We start from the raw sequence: 24823 nt of genomic DNA on the forward strand, positions 1-24823 counted from the left end.
AAATCCAACAAAACTGGTATCAACCGTTTGTGCTACGTTTGTGCTGGTTTGTGCTGCAAAAATTTTCGTTTGTGCTGCTATCATTTTAAAGATATTAATAAAAAATTTCTAGAGGTCATCAGAGGTCAACCAGCCCCCCCCCCCCACATTGATGGAATCAAACAAAATTGATGTCAAACGTTTGTGCTACGTTTGTTCTGGTTTGTGCTGCAAAAATGTTCTTTTGTGTCGCTATCATTTTAAAGATATTAATAAAAAACTTCTAGATGTCATCAAAGGTCAACCAACCCCCCCATATTAATGGAATCAAACAAAATTGATGTCAAACGTTTGTGCTACGTTTGTGCTGGTTTGTGCTGCAAAAATTGTTATGTGTGCTGCTTCTGTTTTAAAGATATTAATGAAAATGTAAAGGTCAAAAGGTCAACCAGCCCCCCCACATTACCACATTGTGCTGGTTTGTGCTGCAAAAATTTTTGTTTGTGCTGCTATCATTTTAAAAATATTAATAAAATAACGTCTTGATGCGTGCTTAATCATCCAGGTAAGTAAACCCCAAAAAGTTGATTCTGTTCATCTGGACATTTTCAGTTGGAGAAACGTTTCGTCACTCATCCAGGTGACTTCTTAAGTCTCAGCTGACTGCAGGTTTTCCCAACCTTATAAACAGTACATCTGCATAGTGAAGGAAACTAGGGTTAGTTCCATGATTGTTAGTATGCAAATTCTTATGACCATTGATCAATGACAACTAATCAAAGCCTACTGATCAATGGCCATGAGTACCATTCACAGAAAGTGGGGAATGGCTACAATCACAGCATTGTAAGATGGCGAAAGATGTACCCTTGGGCCCCCCTTCTCGATTCAGAGATGGTCAGCAACCTGACAGCCCGATGGACGAAGCTGTCTCTCAGTGTATCTGTTCTGGCCCGGAGGCTCTTCAGTATCCTTCCTAATGGCAGCAAACTGAAGACGCTGTTGAAGGGATGAGTGGAGTCACCTGTAATGGAGAGGACCATCCAGATGAGGCAGGTGCAGTAGATCTCCTGGGCAAGAGAGGTCCCCACAATGCTCTCGGCTGCTCTCACTACCCGTTGTCATTTTTTCCTGCAGAACCCAGTGCAGGAGTGATACCACACAGTGATGCAGCTGGTGAGGATACTCTCAACTGTGCCTCTGTAGAAGGTGCTCATAATGGGGGTTGAATCTCTTGTGCTTCTCAGTTTGCAGAGGAAGTAGAGTCGCTGTTGGTCTTCTCCACATTCAGGGACAGGTTGTTGTTGCTGTACCACTCTGCCAGATGGTTAACTTCACCCCTGTAGCAGATCTCGCCGTGGGTCAGCAGAGTGAAGAGAAGGGGGCTCAACACACATCCTTGGGGAGCCCCCGTATTCAGTGTTCTTGGGCTGGAGGTGTTGCTGTCGACCCATACTGTCTGCTGTCTTCCTGTCAAGAAATCTAGCAGCCAGTTATACAGCAAGGTGCTGATCCCCAGCAGATCCAGTTTGTGAATGAGTTGCTGGGGAATGATGGTGTTGAATGCTGAACTGAAGTCTATGAACAGCACTCTGACATATGAGTCTCTAGTGTTCAGATGTGTGAGGGCTGAGTGAGGGGCAGTTGAAATTCCATCATCGGTTGAGCGTTTTCAAATCAAATCAAATCAAATCACTTTTATTGTCACATCACATGTGCAGGTACACTGGTACAGTACATGTGAGTGAAATTCTTGTGTGCGAGCTTCACAAGCAACAGAGTTGTGCAAAATACAATAATGTAAAACAAGCAAAATATAAAAATGGCTAATCTAAAAAGTAATAAATATATGTACAATATGTAAAGGTATATACATTACTGAATGTGTATACTAAATATGTTTTTCTACGTGTGTGTGTTTGAGTGTGTATATAGTATGTATATACATGTTTTACAAATGAAATAAAGTAAACAATAAAATAAGATATATAAAATAAAATATACAGAGGTTGGTATGTGCAAAACAGTGGTATTTATATACAGTATGGAGTGCATAATGTTGAAGTTCCAGTAGTGAGGGTGAGGTGTCTATGAAGTGTTCAGCAGTCTGATGGCCTGATGGAAAAAGCTGTCTCTCAGTCTGCTGGTACGGGACCGGATGCTGCAGAACCTCCTTCCTGATGGTAGTAGTCTGAACAGTTTATGGCTGGGGTGACTGGAGTCCTTGATGATCCTCCCCGCTTTCCTCAGGCACCGCTTCCTGTAGATGTCTTGGAGGGAGGGAAGCTCACCTCCAATTATCCGTTCAGCACACCGCACTACTCTCTGGAGAGCTTTGCGGTTGTGAGCGGTGCTGTTGCCGTACCAGGTGGTGATGCATCCAGTGAGGATGCTCTCAATGGCACAGTGTTTTGACTGGTATGCGAACTCAAATGGATCCAGGTTGGGGGAAAGCAATAATTTGATTTGATGCATGACTAACAGTAATGATGGTGGAGGCTTTGAGGCATGTGGGAACGACGGCCTGACCCTAGTGATGTGTTAAAGATGTCTGTGAAGACATTTGTGAGTTCCACAGCATAGTCCGTCAGTGCTCGTCCAAGGATGTTATCAGGACCTGGAGCTTTGCGTGTACTGATTTTGGCAAGGGATCTCCACACACTGTCTGGGGATTGTGTCACCACGGTCTGTAGAGTGGGCTTGTAGTCTGTGATGGTTTGTATTCCTTGCCACTGCCTCCAAGTATCTCTGCTGTCGCTGAAGCTTTGCTGTAGCTGATGCCACGTGACAGGTTTGCCCTTGCTGTTCTTAGGCTCACCTAATTCCCGGCTCTGAAGGCTTGCATTTTTCAACCTTAGGAGCATTTAAACCTGACCTGTGAGCCATGGTTTCTGATTGGCCCGGACAGTGATAGTCCTGGTCTCTGTGACATCATCAGTGCATTTTGGGATGTAGGCAATGACAGTTTCTGTATATTCCTGAAAGTCTGTGGTGTTGTCGTGTGTGGCAGCCTGTGGTGGAAAAGCAGTCTGGCAGTGCCTCTGAGGACCCTTCTGGCCACACCTGTACCTGCTTACGAACTGGTTTGGTGACTTTGACCAGGGGCCTGGGGTAACCCATGGCACACCTAGGTTTCTGCCTGTAGTACTGACCCTTATGCAAAATAGGTGGACTAAAGACACAGTTCCAAAAGCAAACACAACTGATCAGTGCTGAGACTGGTCCTGTTGCTGAGGTTGGGGTGTTCCTTTAATATCTTATGAACTACCTCCAACGCTTCCGTGACTGGGATGCAAGTGAAGACAGATGTAACATCTCTCTCTCACTGTACATGTACTGTTTATAAAATTAGGGAAACATAACCTGCACAAACAAAATAATTTGTAGGACAAATGTTTGACATCAATTTTGTTCGATTTGAAGAAGGTAGGGGGGCCAACTTCACTCACATGTGTTTATAAGGTTGGGGAAACCTGCAGTCAGCTGAGACTGAAGAAGTCACTTGGATGAGTGACGAAACGTTTCTCCAACTGAAAATGTCCAGCTGAACAGAATCAACCTTTTGGGATTTACTTACCTGGATGATTAAGCACGCATCAAGACGTTATTTTATTAAAATTTTTAAAATGATAGCAGCACAAACAAAAATTTTTGCAGCACAAACCAGCACAAACGTAGCACAAACATTTGACATCAATTTTGTTTGATTCCATTAATGTGGGGGTGCTGGTTGACCTCTGTTGACCTCTAGAAATTTTTGTTAATATCTTTAAAATGATAGCGGCACAAACAAAAATTTTTGCAGCACAAACCAGCACAAACGTAGCACAAATGTTTAACATCAATTTTGTTTGATTTGGGTAATGTGGGGGGGCTGGTTGACCTTTTGACCTTTACATTTTCATTAATATCTTAAAAACAGAAGCAGCACAAATGACAATTTTAGCAGCACAAACGTAGGACAGTTGATTGACATCCATTTTGTTTGATTTAATTAATGTGGGGGGGCTGGTTGACCTCTGATGACCTCTAGAAATTTTTATTAATATCTTTAAAATGATAGCAGCATAAACGAAAATTTTTGCAGCACAAACCAGCACAAATGTAGCACAAACGTTTGATACCAGTTTTGTTGGATTTGAAGAAGGTGGGGGGGGGCAACTTCACTCACGTTGGACCACACTGCCAGCATGGTGATTTACTGAGTGTCCTTGATTGTGTAGTAGGCTACAGGCCATTTGGCCTGTCAATCAGATCAGCTACTAATGGCAGAGAGTCTGGAGGAGAGCATGTGTGTGGTTGGCTGAGAGTGTTTGGGGGGCGGGTGTTAGAGAATGTTGTTGTGGGTGTGTGCGGAAAAAAGGAGCGCGAGTTGGGGGTTTGTTTTGATTCTGGAGAGCGCGTTTTTTCCCTGTTGTTTTGGCGTTGGCTACGGCCCACAGTAGCCTGTGTTACTATTCTTAATAAACACCGGTAACCGGAATACCGATCGTCTCTGTCTTCTGTCGGAGGGACGCTACAATACATTTTGGACTTTTAACTGTACTTTTGAACTCTAAACCTTATGGCTAATCATATATACAAATTAATTAATCAAACTATTAAATGACAGAAAAGTTTCAGTTTTTCATTTTCTGAAAGGTGAGTTTCACTGGTCTGGCCCACTTAAGAGCAAAGTAGGCTGTATGTGGCCTGCAATGTACAGGGTGGGCCATTTATATGGATACACCGTAATAACATGGGAATGGTTGGTGATATTAAAGTCCTGTTTGTGACACATTAGTATATGTGAGGGGGCAAACTCCTCAAGATGGGTGGTGACCATGGTGGCCATTTAGAAGTCGGCCATCTTGGATACAACTTTTGTTTTATCAATAGGAAGAGGGCCATGTGACACATCAAACTTATTGGTAATGTCACAAGAAAAACAATGGTGTGCTTGGTTTCAACGTAACTTTATTCTTTCATAAGTTATTTACAAGTTTCACTTTGTTCACAGCCATTGACATGTCGAAGAGGTTAACACGTGAGGAGTAGATCGAACTTGTGTTGATATCTGGTGAACGCAGTAACCGGGTCATTGCAGCAGATTTCAATGCAAGACACCCTACGAGACCACCCATCTCCCATGCTACACTTAGCAAACTGCTTGCTAAGTTTCGTGAAACTGGTTCAGTGTTGGATTTGCCAAAATGTGGACGCAAGAAAACTGTCACTAATGAAGAAACATCAGTGGCTGTCCTAGCTTCATTCAGCAAGAGCCCACAGCGTAGCACTCGCCGCATGTCACTGGAGAGTGGCATTAGTCGAACATCCCTTCGGCGGATATTAGCTACTCACAAATGGCACCCTTACAAACTCCAGCTACTGCAGCATCTCAACGAGGATGACCCAGATCGGTGCACAGAATTTGCAAAATGGGCAAAACAAAAATTGGAACAGGACCCTCAGTTCACGCAGAAGATTTTGTTCAGTGATGAGGCAAACTTTTATGTGAATGGTGAAATTAACAAACAAAACCACCGCTATTGGTTTGACACTAACCCACATTGGATGGATCCCTCCAAGACTGTTGGACCAATAAAAGTGATGGTTTGGTGTGGTATATGGGGTACAACGATAGTGGGTCCATTCTTCATCAATCGAAACCTCAAGGCCACTGGATATTTGAATTTGCTACATGATGATGTGTTTCCCTCTTTATGCACTGAAGCTTTTTTTCCAGCAAGATGGTGCACCACCACATTATGGGTGCCAGGTCCGAGCATTCCTAGATGAACAGTTTCCTGGAAAGTGGATTGGTCGTTGTGGGCCAGTTGAATGGCCCCCAAGGTCTCCCGATCTGACCCCCTTAGACTTTTATCTTTGGGGTCATCTGAAGGCAATTGTCTATGGTGTAAAGATACGAGATGTGCAGCACCTGAAACTACAGGTACTGGATGCCTGTGCTGGCATTTCTCCTGCGGTGTTGCTATCAGTGTGTGAAGACTGGGAGAAGAGGGTTGCATTGACAATCCAACACAATGGGCAGCACATTGAACACATTTTATAAGTGGTCAGAAACTTGTAAATAACTCATGAAAGAATAAAGTTACGTTGAAACCAAGCACACCAATGTTTTTCTTGTGACATTACCAATAAGTTTGATGTGTCACATGGCCCTCTTCCTATTGAAAAAACAAAAGTTGTATCCAAGATGGCCGACTTCTAAATGGCCACCATGGTCACCACCCATCTTGAGGAGTTTGCCCCCTCACATATACTAATGTGCCACAAACAGGACTTTAATATCACCAACCATTCCCATGTTATTACGGTGTATCCATATAAATGGCCCACCCTGTATAATGAGTTTGACACCCCTGATCTAAACTGTGTTGCTGTGTTGAAACTCTGGTAATTGAGGCACACGCTGCATACTCTGCATACTGTAGCTGCTTTTATTCACATCCCAGTTGTACTTTGACAGTGTTTACTCTGATTATTCTGACTGGATTCCTTCAATGCTGAGGAACAATGACAATGTTTTAAACCTTTGGTGGAAATGTATTTTCAATCAATTTAAATCTCTCCCAGTTTTACAAATACGTTATTTATAATTTTTGTTTCTTACAAGTAAGTTTAAAAGCAGAATTGTGATTTAAATTTTTTGTTGCTGTTGTTGGGAGTGTGTGGCTGCGAGCTGGAAAGCCGCAGCCACTGTGTGAATGACAACCAGAATAAAGTGTGTGAAAAGTGTCGAAATGTGGTCAGTTCCATCATTCTCCTGTCGCAAGCATATTGTGGTAAACTACAAGAAGCTAACTAGTACTAATTTATTTAAAGACTATTGAGAAAAACAAAACAAAGAGGCTTCAGTGTGACTAAACATCGACCCATTGCACTTTTGCACATTTTTTACAAACGATTTTTGTAAAAAAAAAAAAATCATTTTGTTGGAGTATTGAGCTCTGGCTGCATTCTTTCCTCTTCGTATCACTGCTGCAGTGGGGCATATAGTGGGTAAATATGCTACCATTCCTAAAGCCACAATCTTTTATAAATCTTAATTTTTGCTTTTAACACAAATAAACAACAGCTTGAATTTGACTGCATTTGTCTTGATAATGCCAGAAAAGCTATGCATTGTTAACATGTTATTCACATGATAATACCACAGGATGTTGCTTTTGGGACCCAATGTTCCAGGAAGCATTTGCAGTGGTTTTGTGGTTTTGGGTGAGAATTAACTGTCCTTCCCCAGCATTGCATGTTTTTTTTTTTGTGTGCTTGTGTTTGTATGACTCATATATATATTAAAATTAAAATTTACTGCCAGAAAGCTTAGTGTCTCCAATTTGTGTCTGTCACAATTTGCTACACAATGGGACAGACTGATTCAACTGATTGCAAGAGTCGGCAATTCATTTGCATTTATAAATTATGCAATTAATTGCAGACCCTGACCAATCTGTTTAAGAGTGGTTGTTTTCATTCTGAGTCTGACAGAGACAGGCTGCCTCCCACCAGACTCAGCCTGCGGGCGACCAGTTGGTGGTCGTCCTATTTTTACTCTCGTGTGACTGAGGCCTAAATCACCTATTCTGTTCTACACTAACTCTTTATTTATTTTTCATTATTTGCTTTGCCATACTGTGATAGTACTATTAGGCTACTGACATGTTTGCATTGTTGGAGCTGTTTTCTTTTAAATTTAACATACATATATGAACAGGGGTGCACATAAGTGGTCCGCAGGTGCGCATTTGCTGTCAAAATAAAAGACGCGCACCAGATAAGAAGTTCCAACGCGCGTTTGCATACATAAGATTTTCTGGAGGAGGACAGACATTTGTTTAGAACTCTTAAAGATGTCGAAGAAGCAAGCTCCTTTAAGCAATTACTTTGGTGTTCCTCCACCTGCAAAGAAAAATCAGAAGGAGTCCGAACTGCAAAAGGAGCGCGTATTCTCGGAAAAGTGGTTGCAGGAGGCGAGCTGGCTTCAAACAAATGATGAACGCACAGAGATGTGGTGCAGAATATGTCGTGAAAATCCCACTCTAGTGGACAAAAACAGTGCCTTTTATATGTACGCAAACGCGCGTTGCAACTTCTTATCTGGTGCGCGTCTTTTATTTTGATAGCGAATGCGCACCTGCGGACCAGTTATGTGCACCCCTGTGTATGAAAACACACACACACTGATACTTTGCAGTCAAACTTCACCCGTCTGTTGTGTTTCATTATGTTTAAGTTTTTACATGTTATGATATCTCTGCATGTCAACTATTTGAGTCACAATAACATTTGAGAAATAAACAATAAACCCTCATATTGAGGTTGGTCTCTCATCTGATCTCTTTTTCTTCTTGAGCTGTTAGAATAACTGCATGTATTTGCCATCCTTTTTTCTTTCTCTCATTCCCCTCGCTCTCTCCTTCTTGCTGTCTCCCTCAAGCCCTTGTACCTGCATGTGTGAGTCTCAGGCTGGCTGTTCCTTATGATGCAGTTTTTAAAGGATGGTTTCATTTATCAAGGGAAAACCTACCTGGCCCCCTGTGAATAACTTGTTGGCAGCAAGAACCTTCATTTTGTTAGTTTTCCCTTTCCTTTTATTTTTTTGAGCCATTCAGAAGTGAACTTGCTTGTGTCTTTTGGATCATTAAGTAAGGCTGAGCTTCAGGGCACGAATGGACTGAGCCTTTTTCTTCCGGATTTTCTGGTAGAGAGAAGAATTCATGGTTGCATCAAAAACAGCAAGTCATCCAGGTCCTGAGGCAGCAAAACAGCCATAGATCATCACCACCATGTTTGACTGTTGTTCTGATGTTCCCTTTATGAAATGATGTATTACTTTTATGACAGATGTAGCAGGATGCAAAATTTCCCAAAATGTCAACTTTTGGCAAACATGAGATGAGCCTTTGTGTTCTTTTTGTCAGCAGTGGTTTTCTCCATGATGCTAAAGGAGGAATGTATTCCATGAATTCTTATTCTAGCTTGTGTGCAGATATTTCCTCATGTCTTCCATTTGTTACGCAGGGGAGGCGATTTAAGCAAAATTTGTAACAGCGGGAAAGAAAGTGCAAGCACAGTCCTGTAAAAACGTATTTACCCTCTTCAAATTTGAATATTAAGCAAAGACGGATTCATCATCTCATGAACACAATGTCACAAATTCAAATCCAGTCAATAAAGGTTATTTCTCAAACTGTAACTGGCAGTGCTATTAATATAAAAGGTTTCGTGACTGGTAGTGCTTTCTTTGCAGGTTCATATTTAGATGTGACAGTTTGATGCACACTTATTGTCTCACAATTTTTGTAGTGATGAATCACACTATTGCAGGTCAGGTTTTCATGGGCTCCCCCCCCCCCCAAAAAAAAAAAAACCCTTTAAGAAGTCACAACTTGTGGTGACTCTCTTGTTCTTGTTCACACCTTTCTTCTCTCCACATTGCAGCTGAGCTGAGAACAGTTTGAGTGATGCATCCTCAAGGTTACCCGACTGAAGTCGTGCCATTGCAGGGCGCGAGTTATGATGGACTCCCTGGTCAGCCTGGAGTGGTCCAGCACACTGCTGTGAACATCACCGCAGGGCAACGGGTCATCACTGAGCCCCCTAAAGACCATATCATCTGGTCGCTCTGCTGCTTTGTCTACTCAAATCCGTGTTGCCTTGGACTTGCAGCTCTCATTTATTCCATCAAGGTGAGTTTATTGTGACACATTTGAATTTGTTAGAAATCACATCTTTTATGTACTCTCTCTATATGATAAGATAAAATGATGAGATACGATAGAATGCTTATCCAAAATTTTGGGAAATGGATGCGTTACAGAAGCCAAAACCTTAAAGACAACCTGGAAAAAAATAATCTAAATAAAATTTAATAGAACATTATGTGAAAAAAACTGAATATGATACAGGGCAGAGCTCAGTGTGATAAAATCGTAAAAGTGAGAATCAGATAAGAAAAGAAAAGAAAAACAAAAAACATGCAAAAGGAATATAATATTCTGGCTTCATCAAATTAATGAATATATTTAATCAACCAATAAATTGAATAAATGTCGTACTAAAAGTAGTAACAACAACACAGAAGATATCAGATGACATTAAAGTGGCTGAGTGTACTATATAAGCTACCCTCTTTTGCATTTTGTAAAATTACAAAAATCAGTGCTTGCAAACAAGAATCTTGATATTTTCTGGGGCCTATTAGAGGATTATATTTGATGTTCTGAGTTTCTCTGGAATTGAACATGTGTTGGACTCCAGTTTTTAAAGTATATAAAATACTTTCATCCTTCCAGGCCAGAGACAGGAAGATGGTTGGAGATATGGATGGTGCACGACGTTATGGCTCTACTGCTCAAAGTTTCAACATTACTGCCACAATCATAGCTGCCATTGGGTTCCTGATTTTCGTTATTACATTTGGTGTTATTGCAGCTCAAGTAGCTTCCTATCACAGTTACAGTTACAATTACAATCGCAACTATCGATATTAATTACTTTATAATCATTTTAGAGTCTCCTCCTGCTGTGATGAGGTCACATTTGTGTTTCTGCCTAAAATAAATTTTGCAACCTTCTAGAACTTTTTAATTGCATCATCTGGAAGACAGTTGACATAAGTTGACTTAAATGGAAGTCTTCTCTATTTCTTTACTGATAAGTTTTATTTTCAGACTTTGTTATTTGATACCGATATCCTGTCAGCAAACCATTGAGAACTGAAAAGCTTCATATTTCAATAAAGGTCCCTCTATATTACTGTTTTACATGTTTGGTTTTTTTGTCTTTTTTTCCCAACAAATTTTATATACCAAGTTGTGTGTATTCCGTGTCAGAGAATGAACTGACAATGTTTCATTCATGTGCAGCTACGAAGTGTCCTTGGGCCAGACATTTGAAGCAGCCGGTAAGCAACAGGTAATGATAAACTTCAAACCAAAATAAGAAAAGTAATAATTACTCATTGTTTCACTTTTAAAGTTGATCACATCTGAATCATGCACAAGAATAAGTGCATAAACAAGAAATGAGTTATAAACAAACAGAATCTGTAGTAGTAAAAAAAAAATAGTAGAAAAGCAATTGTTTTGCTCACATCCGATGACAAAGTCCACAATATTAATGATTCAGTCATATCAAAGTCATCAGTGCATAAATTGTTTTGCATGGTTTGTTACACATCCCGTACTATGTTCAACTAGGATACACTTACCTTGTTGACTTAACCTTGACACATACACAATCCGATGGATGCATCGGAGAGCAACTTGGGGTTAATAACTTGCCCAAGGATACTTGACATGCTAACCTTCAGTTAGTGGACTAGTAGGTTACCTGCTCTACCTCCTGAGCTACAGCCACCTCACAAGCCACAAGGGAGTTGAAGTAGACTAATGCTAGTTTTTGAAAAATAACTTACTTCCAGATGTTTCTTTAGGTTGGAGGTGGAGTCTTTCTATTTCTATTTATTTATTTATATAGCACTTTTAATTACAACAGTGGTGTTGGTGGAACTATTTATGTGAGAAGCAGGAGAAATATTCAGGGCAGAGTCAATGGTTGAGAAAAGAAGCCTGGGGTTGTTGGAGCTATTCTCAATAATATTGGCAAAAAACTTTGATTTTTCTCCTTTTACAATGTCCTGGTATCTATACAGGCTGTCTCTTATTATCAGGAAGGACACTGGCAACCCATCGTTTTTCCAATTACGTTCAGCCTTCCTGCACTCTCGTCTGGCTGAACGAGTGGCCTCATTTATCCATGGGTCTCATTGTGGTTTCAGGATAAAAGTTTTAAACGGGGCAATCTCATCAAGAACAATTTTGCATTTATCATTAAAAGCTGATGCAATCTGCTCGGTACCATCACCGAGGGAGGATCTTGACACTTTTTTAAAAGCAATAGAAAATTGTTCTGTTGCAGATGGTTTAAATACACGACAACAGCATGTTGGAATAATAGATTTAGGATGCCGATAGGATAAAGGTATGTTAAATACAACGGGACAGTGGTTAGGGATGGGTATTGATAAGATTTTCATGATTCCGATTTCATTTTCGATTCTGTTTAACGATTCGATTCTTTATCGATTCTCTTATCAATTCTTGTTTTTTAAAAAGGAGAACACTAAGGTCGATCAGCTTAGAACTTTGTTTTATATCTTCTCTTTGAACAAGATAGAAATTTAGGAGTAGCATGGCCTTACAAACCCAACAGTGAGATCTTAAAATATCCACAGCCTATGGCTCTTCAATGGGGTGTCACAGGGTCCCCAGGAAAAAAAATTGTAAATGTAAAATAATAAAATAAATATTCTTCTGTAGCAATAACACAAGAATATCCAGTAATGTCCCTGCCTACAATTAAACACATTCACTTACCGAAAATCGGGGGCATCTGCTGTGGCAAATGGGTGCAAGCCTTTTACCACAAACTTAGTCACTGCTCGGTGACATTCGTCTATCCTGGCCTGAAAGGAGACGCTACCAGTAGACTGAAGCGAGAAATGCCAGCATCTGAGCCAGCCAGACTCTGTCTCTCTCATCATGGTCACCTAAATGCAGCGCACAGTAATGGCAGGTTTTGTAATAAGGCAGATCGCGCTAACATAATATGCACTGTTAGTTGATTATTTACCTGCCGCATTAACGGGAGAGGACGTGCAAACGTTACCGCTGCTGCTGGGTTGAGATTCACGAGTCCGGAGCGGAATTAAAAACACGACATTCATTTAAGGTTATCGCGTGTTTTGTGAGCAAATGCTTTTGCATATTCGTAGTGTTTCCTCCCTTAAATGAAATATCTACTTTGCAAGTATTGCAAGTTGCCCTGTTGTCATCCGTTCTCGTAAAGTATAACCAAACTTTTGAGCGTTTGAGCCGCTTAGGCGCTGTGTTTCCTGTCAGGTAAATGACGCTCCGCAACGTGGTGACGTCATTCGGGGCGACTGGAATCGATAAGGGAATCGTTTGCAAAAATGGCAAACAATTCCAAGGAATTGAAACAGTGGGAACCGGTTCTCAACAAGAACCGGGTTTCGATACCCATCGATAACAGTGGTCAGAAAAAAACGCGTCACATATTTCCATGTTTGAGACTGGTAGACCTCGAGGCAGCACAAGATCCAGTGTGTGACCCTATTTATGGGTTGGTCCCAACACAAACTGGGTAAAACTGAAGGAGTCTATCAAACTCAGAAAGTCTCTGGCCAGTGGATTTGGAGAACAGCACACATGAATATTAAAATCACCAACAATTAAAATTCGGTCATAGCTCGGGACAATTCCTGCTAAAAAATCTGAAAAGTCTTGGATAAAATCTTTATGGTATTTTGGAGGTCTGTAGACTGCTGTGACAAGTGCCGGTCGGGGATGCCCCACTTCAAACAACAAAAGTTCAAAACTTGAATAAGAGTCAGTTAAAACTTGTTTGCATGCGAGCTTCTTCCTAAAAACAGCCGCCATTCCACCACCACGTCTATCCATCCTCGGTAGATTAAGGTATTCACAGTCAGAAGGTAAAAGTTCAGTAAAACAGCTGGACTCACCGGCTCTCAGCCAGGTTTACGTCACTAGCATAAGATCCAGATTCTGGTTGGTGAAGAAATCCTTCAGAATGAAAGTTTTGTTTGCTAGCGAGCGAGCATTAGCAAGACTTATTCTTAATGGTGTCGGAGGCTCAGAGGCCAAAGTAGGAGCCCGACCTATCGGCCATAAGTTTTGAGGATTTACTCCACCCAGGAGAAGACGGAGGGGGTGCAGGCGCGGGGTTGTTGTGATGATCCCAACAACGGGTGTCAGGCAGGTGTAAGTCATGTCTAGAGAGGGCCAGTAGTTGACGCCGTCGAATCCAGTCGCAGTAGTGTGGGATAATTTTCCAATACCTGCAAGGGTGGTCTTCACTCTCACCAATAAGCCACTGCGTTTCCCACAACGTCTGCAACGCCCTCTCAGCTTGGGTAACACCGAAGCATAGCAGAGGCAAGCTGAAAGTGGAAGTGGTCCTTTGACGCTGAGAGCAGCTTGGTTGCATTGAACGGTCAGATTTCGCCCATCCCTTTCTTCTTTAAATGTGAAGTGGTGTTGGAATTTCCAAGTAAGAAATGCATTCCTGCCTGTGGACTGCTGGCTCTGTTGTGCTGACTCCGGGTCCACTGTGTAACTGAAGCCACCAACATTAACAGGACGCTTACATTAGAGCCTCTTATTGTGTGTTTTGTTTGGGTTTTAATGAGTTTAATTACCAAAATTGGAGAGCGGATAGCCGAAACATATGAAACAGGAAATGACAGTTGTGTAATCCATTTATTTCAACAAAGTAACTGTATACTAGTAATCACCTATTTAAACGGTAACTAATGAAATACAGTTACTCATATTTGTGTATTTTAAATACGTAACCCCGGTACATACAATCCGCTACTCCAAACACTGTTTACTTCCACATACAACTGAGGACCCAGCACAACACTGTTGAGATCATTTCAAACCTTTTAGTGTAGTACAGTTGTTAAGTTTTAAACACACATTCCATTGACTCCCTGATGAGATAAGAGATAATGTACTGCTTGTAGTAAAAGAGGCATCATGTATTGACAAAGAACCAGAAGGAATCTGAACGGAGGTGTGGTCCTGCTACTAAAATCCAAAGAAATAATCTGCAGTTGTGATGTTTGCAAAATACCTAGAGACGTGTTTTTATTGTCAGTGTCCAACAGTGCTCACATGGAAAAAATTTCAACACTATTACATTCAATGTTCTCAAATATACCAAAATAATGATTGGGAGAAAAAAATACTTTTTTTTATTTTTTTTATTGCTAAATGACAATCATATGGAGCTTAGCTATACCTAATAGTAAGACCTTTCTGGCTGCCGTTTCAGGCGACAGTTAACTAATTTAAAAAATATTTTTTTTCTGTCAAAGGTAACACCTTTAGGTCACTATGCTGCATTTAATACAAATGTCCATTGTGCATCTTTTGAATACAAAACAACTAATTTCTTAATGTAGTTTTTCACTGACCCCTAGTGGACACAGACACATGTGGCACATGTTTGGAAAAACAAACAAAGAAAAGAAGTAATTAAGGTTTGCAGTGTTTAAAAAATTGTTTTTATTATTTACATTGGGCCAAATGAATACAGCAGTTTTATATCGTAAGGTCCAGACCATACAATAATAGACAGAAAACCCCAACAATCATACGACCCACTTTCAGCAAGTACTTTGGTAAAAGTTGGGAGGAAACAATATATTTTAACAGGAAGAAACCTCTAGCAGAACCAGGCTCAGGGAGGCGGTGGCCATCTCCCTTGACCGGTTGGTGAGATTAATCATAGCCAGAGATTTCTAATAAATAATGATTAAATGCAGAGTGGTGTATAAACACATGAAATGAATGAGTGAAAATGGTGAGGGAAGAGGAAACAATCAGCGCCCAGCAAGCAAGACCTATTGCAGTCTAAATAAAGGAGAATTCAGCAGAATGATGTCTATCTCCTGAATCCAAAGTGGGAGCAGTTTTGGACAGAAAATTCTGTCTCCCGTTCTACTTTTAAATACTTTAGAAATTAAGTCTGTCGTCTGAGAACAAAGTGCTGTAATGCGGTGATGCGGTACTATGAGGTCTATGAGGGCCCTGATTCTTCAAGCCGTTGTATGCGATGAGTTTTATAGCCTGAGTTTGTGATGTGTACTGTTAAAAAAGGTCAGTTAAAGTTTTTTACTGTGAATTTGGCTGCAATCTACAGTAGCAAGGTCTCCACGTAAGCAGCAGCGCTGTTGGGGCTCCGCAAGGAGGAGGAGTAGAGCCTCAGTATTATTAAACAGAAACATCAGATCTTCTTCACTCTGGTGTAAGAAGTTAGCCGTTGTCTGAGTGGGTGGAGGGCTGAGCTGGTTTAATTGAAGACCATTAAAGAGGCTGATTACAATAACTCACACACGAGGAGAGGAGGGAGGCTGAGACTGGGCAGTGATGGGGAGGGGGTCAAGCTGTTCCAGATCTGACAGCAGATCTTCACCAGTGTTTCTGACAAAGGTGGTCTCTGTCCGGAGCTGAAGGGGTGCAGCAGGGGAGGATGTGGATGCAAGGAGGTGTAGATGAGAGGCAGGAGGGACCTGATTTCCTTTGCACACAGGTGTGCTTCATCATTCAGTGCAGAAATGCACACATGCATGAACTGCATGTTGGCACTTTGAACATACTTAATTATCGTTCATGGACCAATCAGGCTTCTCCTTTTTTATGACGGCATCTTTGCACCTGATCAAAGTCTTTGGCCTTCAGGTCATTTGACACTGTGGGCAGAAGATCATAAGAACACACTGTCAGCATGAATAAATACACAGCTACACTGCTACTACACATAGCTAGAGAAGAGCTGGTACACGTGCACAAACATGAGCATAAAACATGAACAGATGCATAAATATATGCAAACTTACACACTTACCTTCTTTCCCACCAAAGAGTCAAGCTGTAAACCTGAATGAAAGGAAGCGCCATTGAAAAGGCTGATTACAATAACTCAAACAGACATCTGCAGACAAATGACAGATACCTGCAGATCAGTGAAAAAAAAGTAGCACAGCAAACTTACTTTGGGGTGGAGGTGAGACAAGCTGCAATACTAGCATTTAACCACTAGATGGAGGAAGTAATCAGTGGGAGGAGAACGTGCATAAAACTACATTCATACATAGCTTGACTTTGCACTCCTGAGTTACTCTTTTGAATAATGGTTTACTGACAGTGATTCAGTTTAATGATCAACAAAGCTTCACAGCACAGTTACACAAAGGTAAAATACAAGGAAGGTGACAGCAGATTGATTTTACATTCAAATAAAACTGTTCTTCTTCTATCTGGCCTGAAGCATCCAACACTTTTAAGCACCTTTATCAATACAACTCTAATGACACCTGTCCCTTCTGACTCCATACTTTCTACTGTTTGCTCCAGTTCTTCCCTGACGTCCATCTCATTGACAGAGTTGGTTCATGAAGAATGGTAAAGTGATTCTGTCTGTGATCCTGTGGCACACATTCATAGGAAGTTTTGATCCTCTTAGACTGGGACTGACAACTGATCTAACACAGCACTAAACTATGGATTTGTTTATTTGTTGTATAATGAAATCAAATAGATTCAAAAGTGATGTATTTGTAAACTAACTGAAACAAATTAAAAATATAAAATAATTACTACACAAAACTATTAGGTGTTATTAGGAGTTTCACACAAACATCTGTTGAGTTTGCCTCAACAAAACAATTATATCTGGCCCCAACACTTCAGCTGGGGGAGACAGATTTCAATACAAGCGAGTCGGGAAAAAGAAAGAGACGAGTGAAAATGTAAAATAAGCAGCATCTGGCTGCATTTCAATGATACTGAAGACTGCAAAGCTGAGTGCAGAATTAATCAAATTAGGAGCTGGCTAAAGTGATGCCTGTTCTTATTTTCAGCCATTTTTCATTGTAGAGGACAAAAGTTTTAAACTTGTCCAGGCCTTAAACCTCATGTTTGCTTTCCCTAGTAGTAGTAAATGTATAAAACCAAGAAAAGTCTGTCAAAGTGTCTTTGAATGGCAGAGATGCAGAAATGTGAGCCACGACTCAGTATCTGAGGGGCTAAATGAGTCTCACAGGCCTGAACGTGCGCTTGAAGCCATTTATAACTCATAACTCTTTGATATGCTGCTCACCACAAACAAGCACAAGCATACATTTTGGACTTTTAACTGTACTTTTAACCTCCTTTATGGCCAATCATACTATACAAATTAATTAAGCAATAAACAATTAAATGACAGAAAAATTTCTGTTTTTCCACTTTCTGAAAAGGGAGTTTCACTGGTCTTACCCACAAAGTGGGCTGTATGTGGCCTACAATGTAAAATGAGTTTGACACCCCTGATCTAAACTGTAAATACTGAGACACGCTGCATACTCTGCATACTGTAGCTGCTTTCATTTACATCTCAGTTGTACTTTGACAGTGTTTAAGGGGATTATTCTGACTGGATTCCTTCAATGCTGAGGAACAATGACAATGTTCTAAACCTTTGGTGGAAATGTATTTTTCCATCCATTTAAATCTTCCCCAATTTTACAATTACATTTATTTATACATTTTGTTGCTTCTAAGTACGTTTAAAAGCACAATTGTGATTTAAGATTTTTCACCATACATCATATTGTAGTAAAGTATAGGAAGCTAACTAGGACGACTTTATTTAAAGATTATTGAGTTAAACAAAACAAAAAGGCTTCAGTGTGACTAAACATCGACCCATTTGCACTTTTGCAGATTTTGTATAAGTGATATAGTTTTGTTGGAGTGATAAGCTCTGGCTGCATTCTTTCCTCTTCGTATCACTGCTGCAGTGGGGCATATAGTGGGTAAATATGCTACCATTCCTAAAGCCACGCATTTTTATAAATCTTACATTTTGTTCTTTTTAACATGAATAAACAATTTAAATGTGATAGCATTTATTTTAATAATGCCAGAAAAGCTATGCATAGTTAACATGTTATTTACATGGTAATACCACAGGATGTTGCTTTTGGAACCTAATGTTCCAGGAAGCATTTGCAGTGGTTTTGTGGTTTTGGGTGAGAATTTAACTGTCCTTCCCAACCATTGCATGTTTCTTTTTTGTGTGCTTGTGTTTGTATGACTCATATATATTCATTAAAATTTACTGGCAAAAAGCTCAGCGACTCCACAATGGGACAGACTGATTCAAGTGATTGCAAGACTCTGCAATCTATTTGCATCTATTTATAAATTATATGGCAATTAATTGCAGACCTTGACCAATGTTTTTAGGAGTGGTTGTATTCATTCCAAATCTGAAAGCGACAGGTTGCCTCCCACCAGCCCACCAGACCACTTTTGATCGCCTTGCAATCAAAAGTGGTTTCTCACTCTCAGCCTGCGGGCCACCAGTTGGTGGCCATGCTATTTTCACTCTCGTGTGACTGAGGCCTAAATCACCTGTTGTATTCTACACTAACTCAGGATTTATTCATTTATTATTCACTAACGACATGTTTCCATTGTTGGGGCTGTTTTCTTTGAAATTTGTGACATGCAATCCCTTTGTGACATGTCAGTACTTCATACATTACTCATCTACAGAGGGTGCAAAATGCTGCTGCTTGTCTTTTAACTGGCACTTGAAAGTTTGAGCACATTTCCCCTATTTTAGCTTCACTTCACTGGCTGTCCAGTCCTTTAAGGGTTTATTTTAAAATTCTTTTATTTGCTTTCAAAGCCCTCCATGGCAGACTTATACACCCACCCGCTCTCTCAGGTCAGCTGATCAGCTGTTCCTGAATGTACCCAGGACTGAGTGTAGAGGAGATTTTGCTTTTGCTTTAGCAGCTCCAAAACTGTGGAACGATCTGCCATTAGAGATTAGACTTTCCTCTTCTCTGCCTGTTTTTAAATCACTTCTGAAAACCCATCTCTTCACCCTGGCCTTTGACACCATGTCAGATGTTGGATTTTTATTTTATTTTAGTTGTTTTAGTTGATTCTATACTGTTTTATGTTATGTTTTTTTTTTTAAATATAGGCCTGTTTAAATTTAAATTTTTATGTATTATGTGTGGGGGTTTGTTTTTGTTTCTTTTGTTTTTGCTGTTTTGTTTTATTCTATTGTTCTTAACTGATTTACTGTACAACACTTTAGTCCTGTGCTGGGTATCTTAAAATGCTATATAAATAAAGTTGGATTGGATTGGGAGAGAGGATGGACTTTTGGTGATATCTATTGCAGTCAGATATCCCGGTTTTTACTAGTCTAACAGAGGAGTGGTGCTGCATTTAAGTTACACGGGACATTACGTGGTAACTGAAAGGATGCTAAATTTAAAAAAAGAAAAGCAAGAAAGAAGAAAACGAAATGGCTTAGTAACCTTTTCTAGGCTGACAAATGTCAATGACTTTGTTTCTCTGCTATTTCTTTATATCATGGCATAATGTGTTGCTTTTAGAGATCTTTTAGCCTACTTCACTTTGTCAGACAGGTTACCCAACCCACACAATGGCTTTTTGATGAATACACATTATATTTGTTTATTTACAAGAAAGGTTTGCAGGATGTCTTTACAGTAAAGCACACATGAGAAAGAAAAACCAACACACGAAGCAACACAGCTTGTGAACAACTCCAGATTCATCAGTGATTTTTTTCAATTTTGATTTTATTTGGTTCATACGTATTGATGATATTAATATTGTATTCTGTCAATAAATTTGCAATATACAGGCATAGTAAATGATATTAGAGAATATATATTTTGTAAACTGCTTTCTGTGTGCAGATGCACATGATATTATTGAATGAATTCATTTTAACTCTGTACAAAATATATCAATTTACAAACAAAGTCACCTCATTTCCCTGAAAAGGTTGTCTAATGAAAATCAGTAATATAAAACTTTCATCAGAGTCATGACTGAATTTATTCGAACTGACCCTGAACTCTGTCAACTTTACAGACTACCCACCTAGGAGAAATAAAGACATCTCAGCATTTCAAAAAAAAAAAAACCTACAGCAACAATTTTGCAATACTAAAGGCATTATGTTTCATCATCTCAATAACGCAAAGTCAAAATAACATTTAAATCCAGCTAATAAATGTTATTAGCTGGCAGTGCTGTTAGTAGAAAAGGTTTAGTAACTGGTTTGATGCATTCTTAGTGTGTTCCTGTATTTTGTAGTGATGAATCTTGCAGGTTAAGTTTTCATGGGCTTCCTGTTCCAGCCCCCAAAAGCTTTAAAAGCCACAACTGGTGGCGACTCTTGTTCACATCTTTCTCCTCTCTAAATTGCAGCTGAGCTGAGACCATTTTGAGCGATGCATCCTCAAGGTTACCCGACTGAAGCCCTTCCTTTGCAGAGCGTGAATTATGGTGGACTCCCTGGTCAGCCTGGAGTGGTCCAGCACACTGCTGTGAACATCACAAGAGGGCAACGGGTTATCACAGAGTCCCCCAAAGACCATATCATCTGGTCGCTCTGCTGTTTTTTCTACTCAAATCCTTTTTGCCTTGGACTTGCAGCTCTCATTAATTCCATTAGGGTGAGTTTATTGTTAAACATTTTAATTTCTTTTTAATTACATCTGTTATGTGCTTGCTCTATGTGAAAAGAAGATAAAGTTATTTAAAATTTTTGGAAATCAATTTTGGGAAAAGCCAGAACATTAAAGACAACCTACATACAATATGATATAAGGTTAAAATAACAGAAAAGAAAGGAGTTCAATTAAATTAAATAAGAGTAAAAATAAATTATGTATATGTAATGCAGACACTAAAGCTGATGTGCCAGAACGTCATGCTGAAGAGAATGATTTTTTTAAATCCAAGGGGGAGCAAGGGAGCAAGCGAGTCAGATACCAAGGGCACAAAGATGAAACAGGTCTGATCTGAAACCGTTTATTTCCAGGCCAGGGAGCAAAAAAAAAAAAAAATAAAATAAAAATCCCCCAGGAATAAACCAACCCAATTCTAAGGCTAGTAAAAACACAATTTTCTACATTCACCTTATAGGTCCACCAGCAGGCCAGGAATTCCTTCTCTAGAGCGGAGTCCACGCCAGCCTAGGGGGAGGAGCCTCCTATCCTCCTCTTGTCCCTTCACTGGGCCCATGATATCCCAGCTTAGCTCACATTCTGCACTGGAATCCGTCATGCGATGCCACCATGGCTCCCCTCACGTCAGCACCCTGTAAAATAACAAGTAGGGGCCAGAACAATCGTCCCGGAAGCAGCCGTGGCTTATAGCAACAACAACAGCTGATCAAGCTTAAACATGCTGCTGTTTTTTAGCGCGACATTCGCCGGTTTCCGCTTTCTAGCGCAAAGTGGGCGATAAACAAACAAGAGAGAAAAGCCGATCAGCTGATCATTGATCAGTTTCATGACTGAAGAAGAAACAGGAGAGGGAGGGGGAGAGAATGAGAGAAGAGGCAGCTGACAGCGTAAAGACACAGAATAAATCCAACTTTGTGTCTTTTTCCATTCTAGCTAAAGTCCGATACAAACTGCGTCCCTTCTCAGCTCCATACGAAACGTGTAATCTTTTCTCTGAATGAGGGACCACTCCATTTTTTAAGGAGCCGTTGGCAACTCTACTAACTAACCGTATGAATAAAATAAAAGTCACTATCAGTAACATCATAGCACCACCCAGCTGTATAGAAACTCCGTCATGCTAGCTAGTACGCAGTACGAGTTATTGTAACTGACTGTAAAAAGTCAGCACAACGAAAATAAACTACACTTAAACTTGGTTTATATCTGACCCAGACAGACTGCAGGTCATAACTTCTTACCTGAAGTTCAGTTCACCTGACACTCAGACCGGCGGCCGCCTCGGGTCTCTCCTCCTGCCTCCCCTTTCCCTCATCCACCCGCTGGCCTCTGTGGAAGCTCCGCCATAGCCACCACCAAACAACTGAGTTATTTTTACACATGGGCCAGCATCTGGCCAATCCACCACCTCTCATTGTTCATGCCGTTACAAAAATAAATAAATAAATAAATAAATAAATAAGTCATCGGCTCATAAAAACGAAAAATCGATGGCCAGTCCAGCTGTGCCTATGAACTAATTTATCCCATGCCCAGCCAGTCCACAGTGGATTAAAACAATGTCCAATAACACACTAAAACATGCAATACAAACAGAACAAAATCATGCAAATGAAAACTGCACTCATAAATAAACACAAAAAATCAGAATAAAACCAACATAAAACATAAATACAAATTTCCACTTTGTGACATATACAAAGTAAATAGGTAAAACAAATTGAAATAAAATTTAATAGAACATTATGTAAAACATTGAAAATGATACAGGACAGAACTCACTAAAATAAAATGAATAAAGTGAGATTGAGATATAAAAATGTAATAAAATGCAGTAAAAGAACAGCAGAAGGAGTGTAATATTCTGGCTTCATAAAATTAACCAGCTCAAATTCAATAAAGCAAAACTAAAATTAAACAACTGGCTTACTAAAAATAGTGAAAGCAATACAGAAAATATCAGATGACATTAAAGTGTCTGAGTGTAATAGTGTAGGGACAGTGCAATGAAGTGGCTTTACTGAGACAGTACAGGACTAAATAAACTATAAACACAGAACAGCTGATTCGCTGTAAATTGCACTGCAAAAATCAATGCTTGGAAACGAGATATTTCCAGAACTATTAGAGGATTATGTTTGACATCTTACATTCTGAGTCTCTCTGGAATTGAACATGTGTTGGTCTACAGTTTTTAAAGTGTATAAAATGCTTTCATCCTTCCAGGCCAGAGACAGGAAGATGGTTGGAGATATGGATGGTGCACGGCATTATGGCTCCAATGCTCGCTGTCTCAACATTACTGCCACAGTCATATTTATCACTGCATTCCTGATTTTCATTATTACATTCATTGTAATTAAGGCTCAAGAAGCTTCCTATTACAGTTACAGTTACAATCGCAACTATCGATATTAATCATTATAATGCATTATAATCATTTCAGAGTTTCCTTCTGCTGTGATGAGGTCACTTTTGTGTTTTTCTGCTTAAAATAAATTTTGGAACTTTCTAGAAGTTTTTTTTAATTGCATCATCTGGAATTTGTTTTTTTTGTTTGTTTTTGTTTTGTTTTTGTTTTTTTTACAAAAGTCAAATGGAAGTCTTCTCTATTTCTTTACTGACAAGTTTTATTTTCAGACTTTGTTACTTGATACTGATATCCTGTCAGCAAATCATTGAGAATGAAAAAGCTTCACATTTCAGTAAAGGTCCTTCTATTTTGCTATGTGCTTTACATATTTCTGATAAATTTTAATGTTTTTCCTCCCAACTGATGACATGGATTTTTTTTTATACCATAAGTGGGGAAAGGGGCAGAATGTTTTTATTTTCCATCTCTTAAAACGTATAAACTGACAATGTTTCACTCATGTGCAACTCCAGAAAATACTACAGCAGTTATAAATTTAGTTGGACCAGATTTTCAAACCAAGAAATGTCCCTGGGCCAGACATTTGAGGCAGCTGGTAAGCAACAGGTAATAATAAATGTCAAACCGATATAAAGGAACTAGTGGGAAAAAAGTAATATTTACTCATTGTTTCACTTTTAAAGTTGATCACATCTGAATACATTCACAAGAATACATGCATAAACAAGAAATGAGTTATAAAGAAACATAATCTGATGTAGTAGTAATAGTTTAACAAATTTAAAACAAAAATAATAGAAAAGAAAACATTTTGCTCATATCTGACAACAAAGTGCATAATATTAATGGTTCAGTCATATCAAAGCCATCAGCGCATAAACACATTACATTATACACATAAATACAACAAATACAACGTCACACTGATGGGATATAATGATAGTTTTAAGTCAGGCTTTGTTAGATGTATGTAGGCTACAGTTACCCTGTTGACATTAGTGGGAGAAGTTATTTATACACTTTTTTTTGTTTTGTTGTGTGAATTAAATGGGAGCTTATGTTTTATTGTGTTCATCTGTGAAAAGCCTGAATCACATCTGTATGTTGATCCAAACACACTGAGCGTTACTGCCACTTTGATCAGGGGAATGATGTATGTTAACATCAGTCCTAAATGTGGCAGGTTCTGTCCTGTGGCTACAGATGACTGCATGAGTAGCGTGCGTAGCTTGTCAACTTTGTCGCCTTCACCTTCATCTTCATGGGCAGAGCAAGTCCACCTTATTAAACACAAACATTCTCTTTTCAGATGTTTGAATATATCACTCAGAAAGTAGACATTGACT

The 24823-nt window shown here is 39.7% G+C and overlaps 1 protein-coding gene across 1 annotated transcript in view; it reads left to right on the top strand.

Moving 5' to 3' along the window:
* Window positions 1-993, top strand: part of LOC134631786 (uncharacterized) — a 19891-nt gene extending 18898 nt beyond the window's left edge. Inside the window, exon 4 of the mRNA XM_063480341.1 lies at window positions 762-993. Coding sequence (XP_063336411.1) covers window positions 762-993 — 232 coding nt within the window. The remainder of the gene's footprint in view (window positions 1-761) is intronic.
* The last annotated feature ends 23830 nt before the right edge of the window (window positions 994-24823 follow it).

This window comes from Pelmatolapia mariae, linkage group LG7 (genome assembly GCF_036321145.2).
Source record: "Pelmatolapia mariae isolate MD_Pm_ZW linkage group LG7, Pm_UMD_F_2, whole genome shotgun sequence".
Taxonomy (NCBI): Eukaryota; Metazoa; Chordata; class Actinopteri; order Cichliformes; family Cichlidae; genus Pelmatolapia; species Pelmatolapia mariae.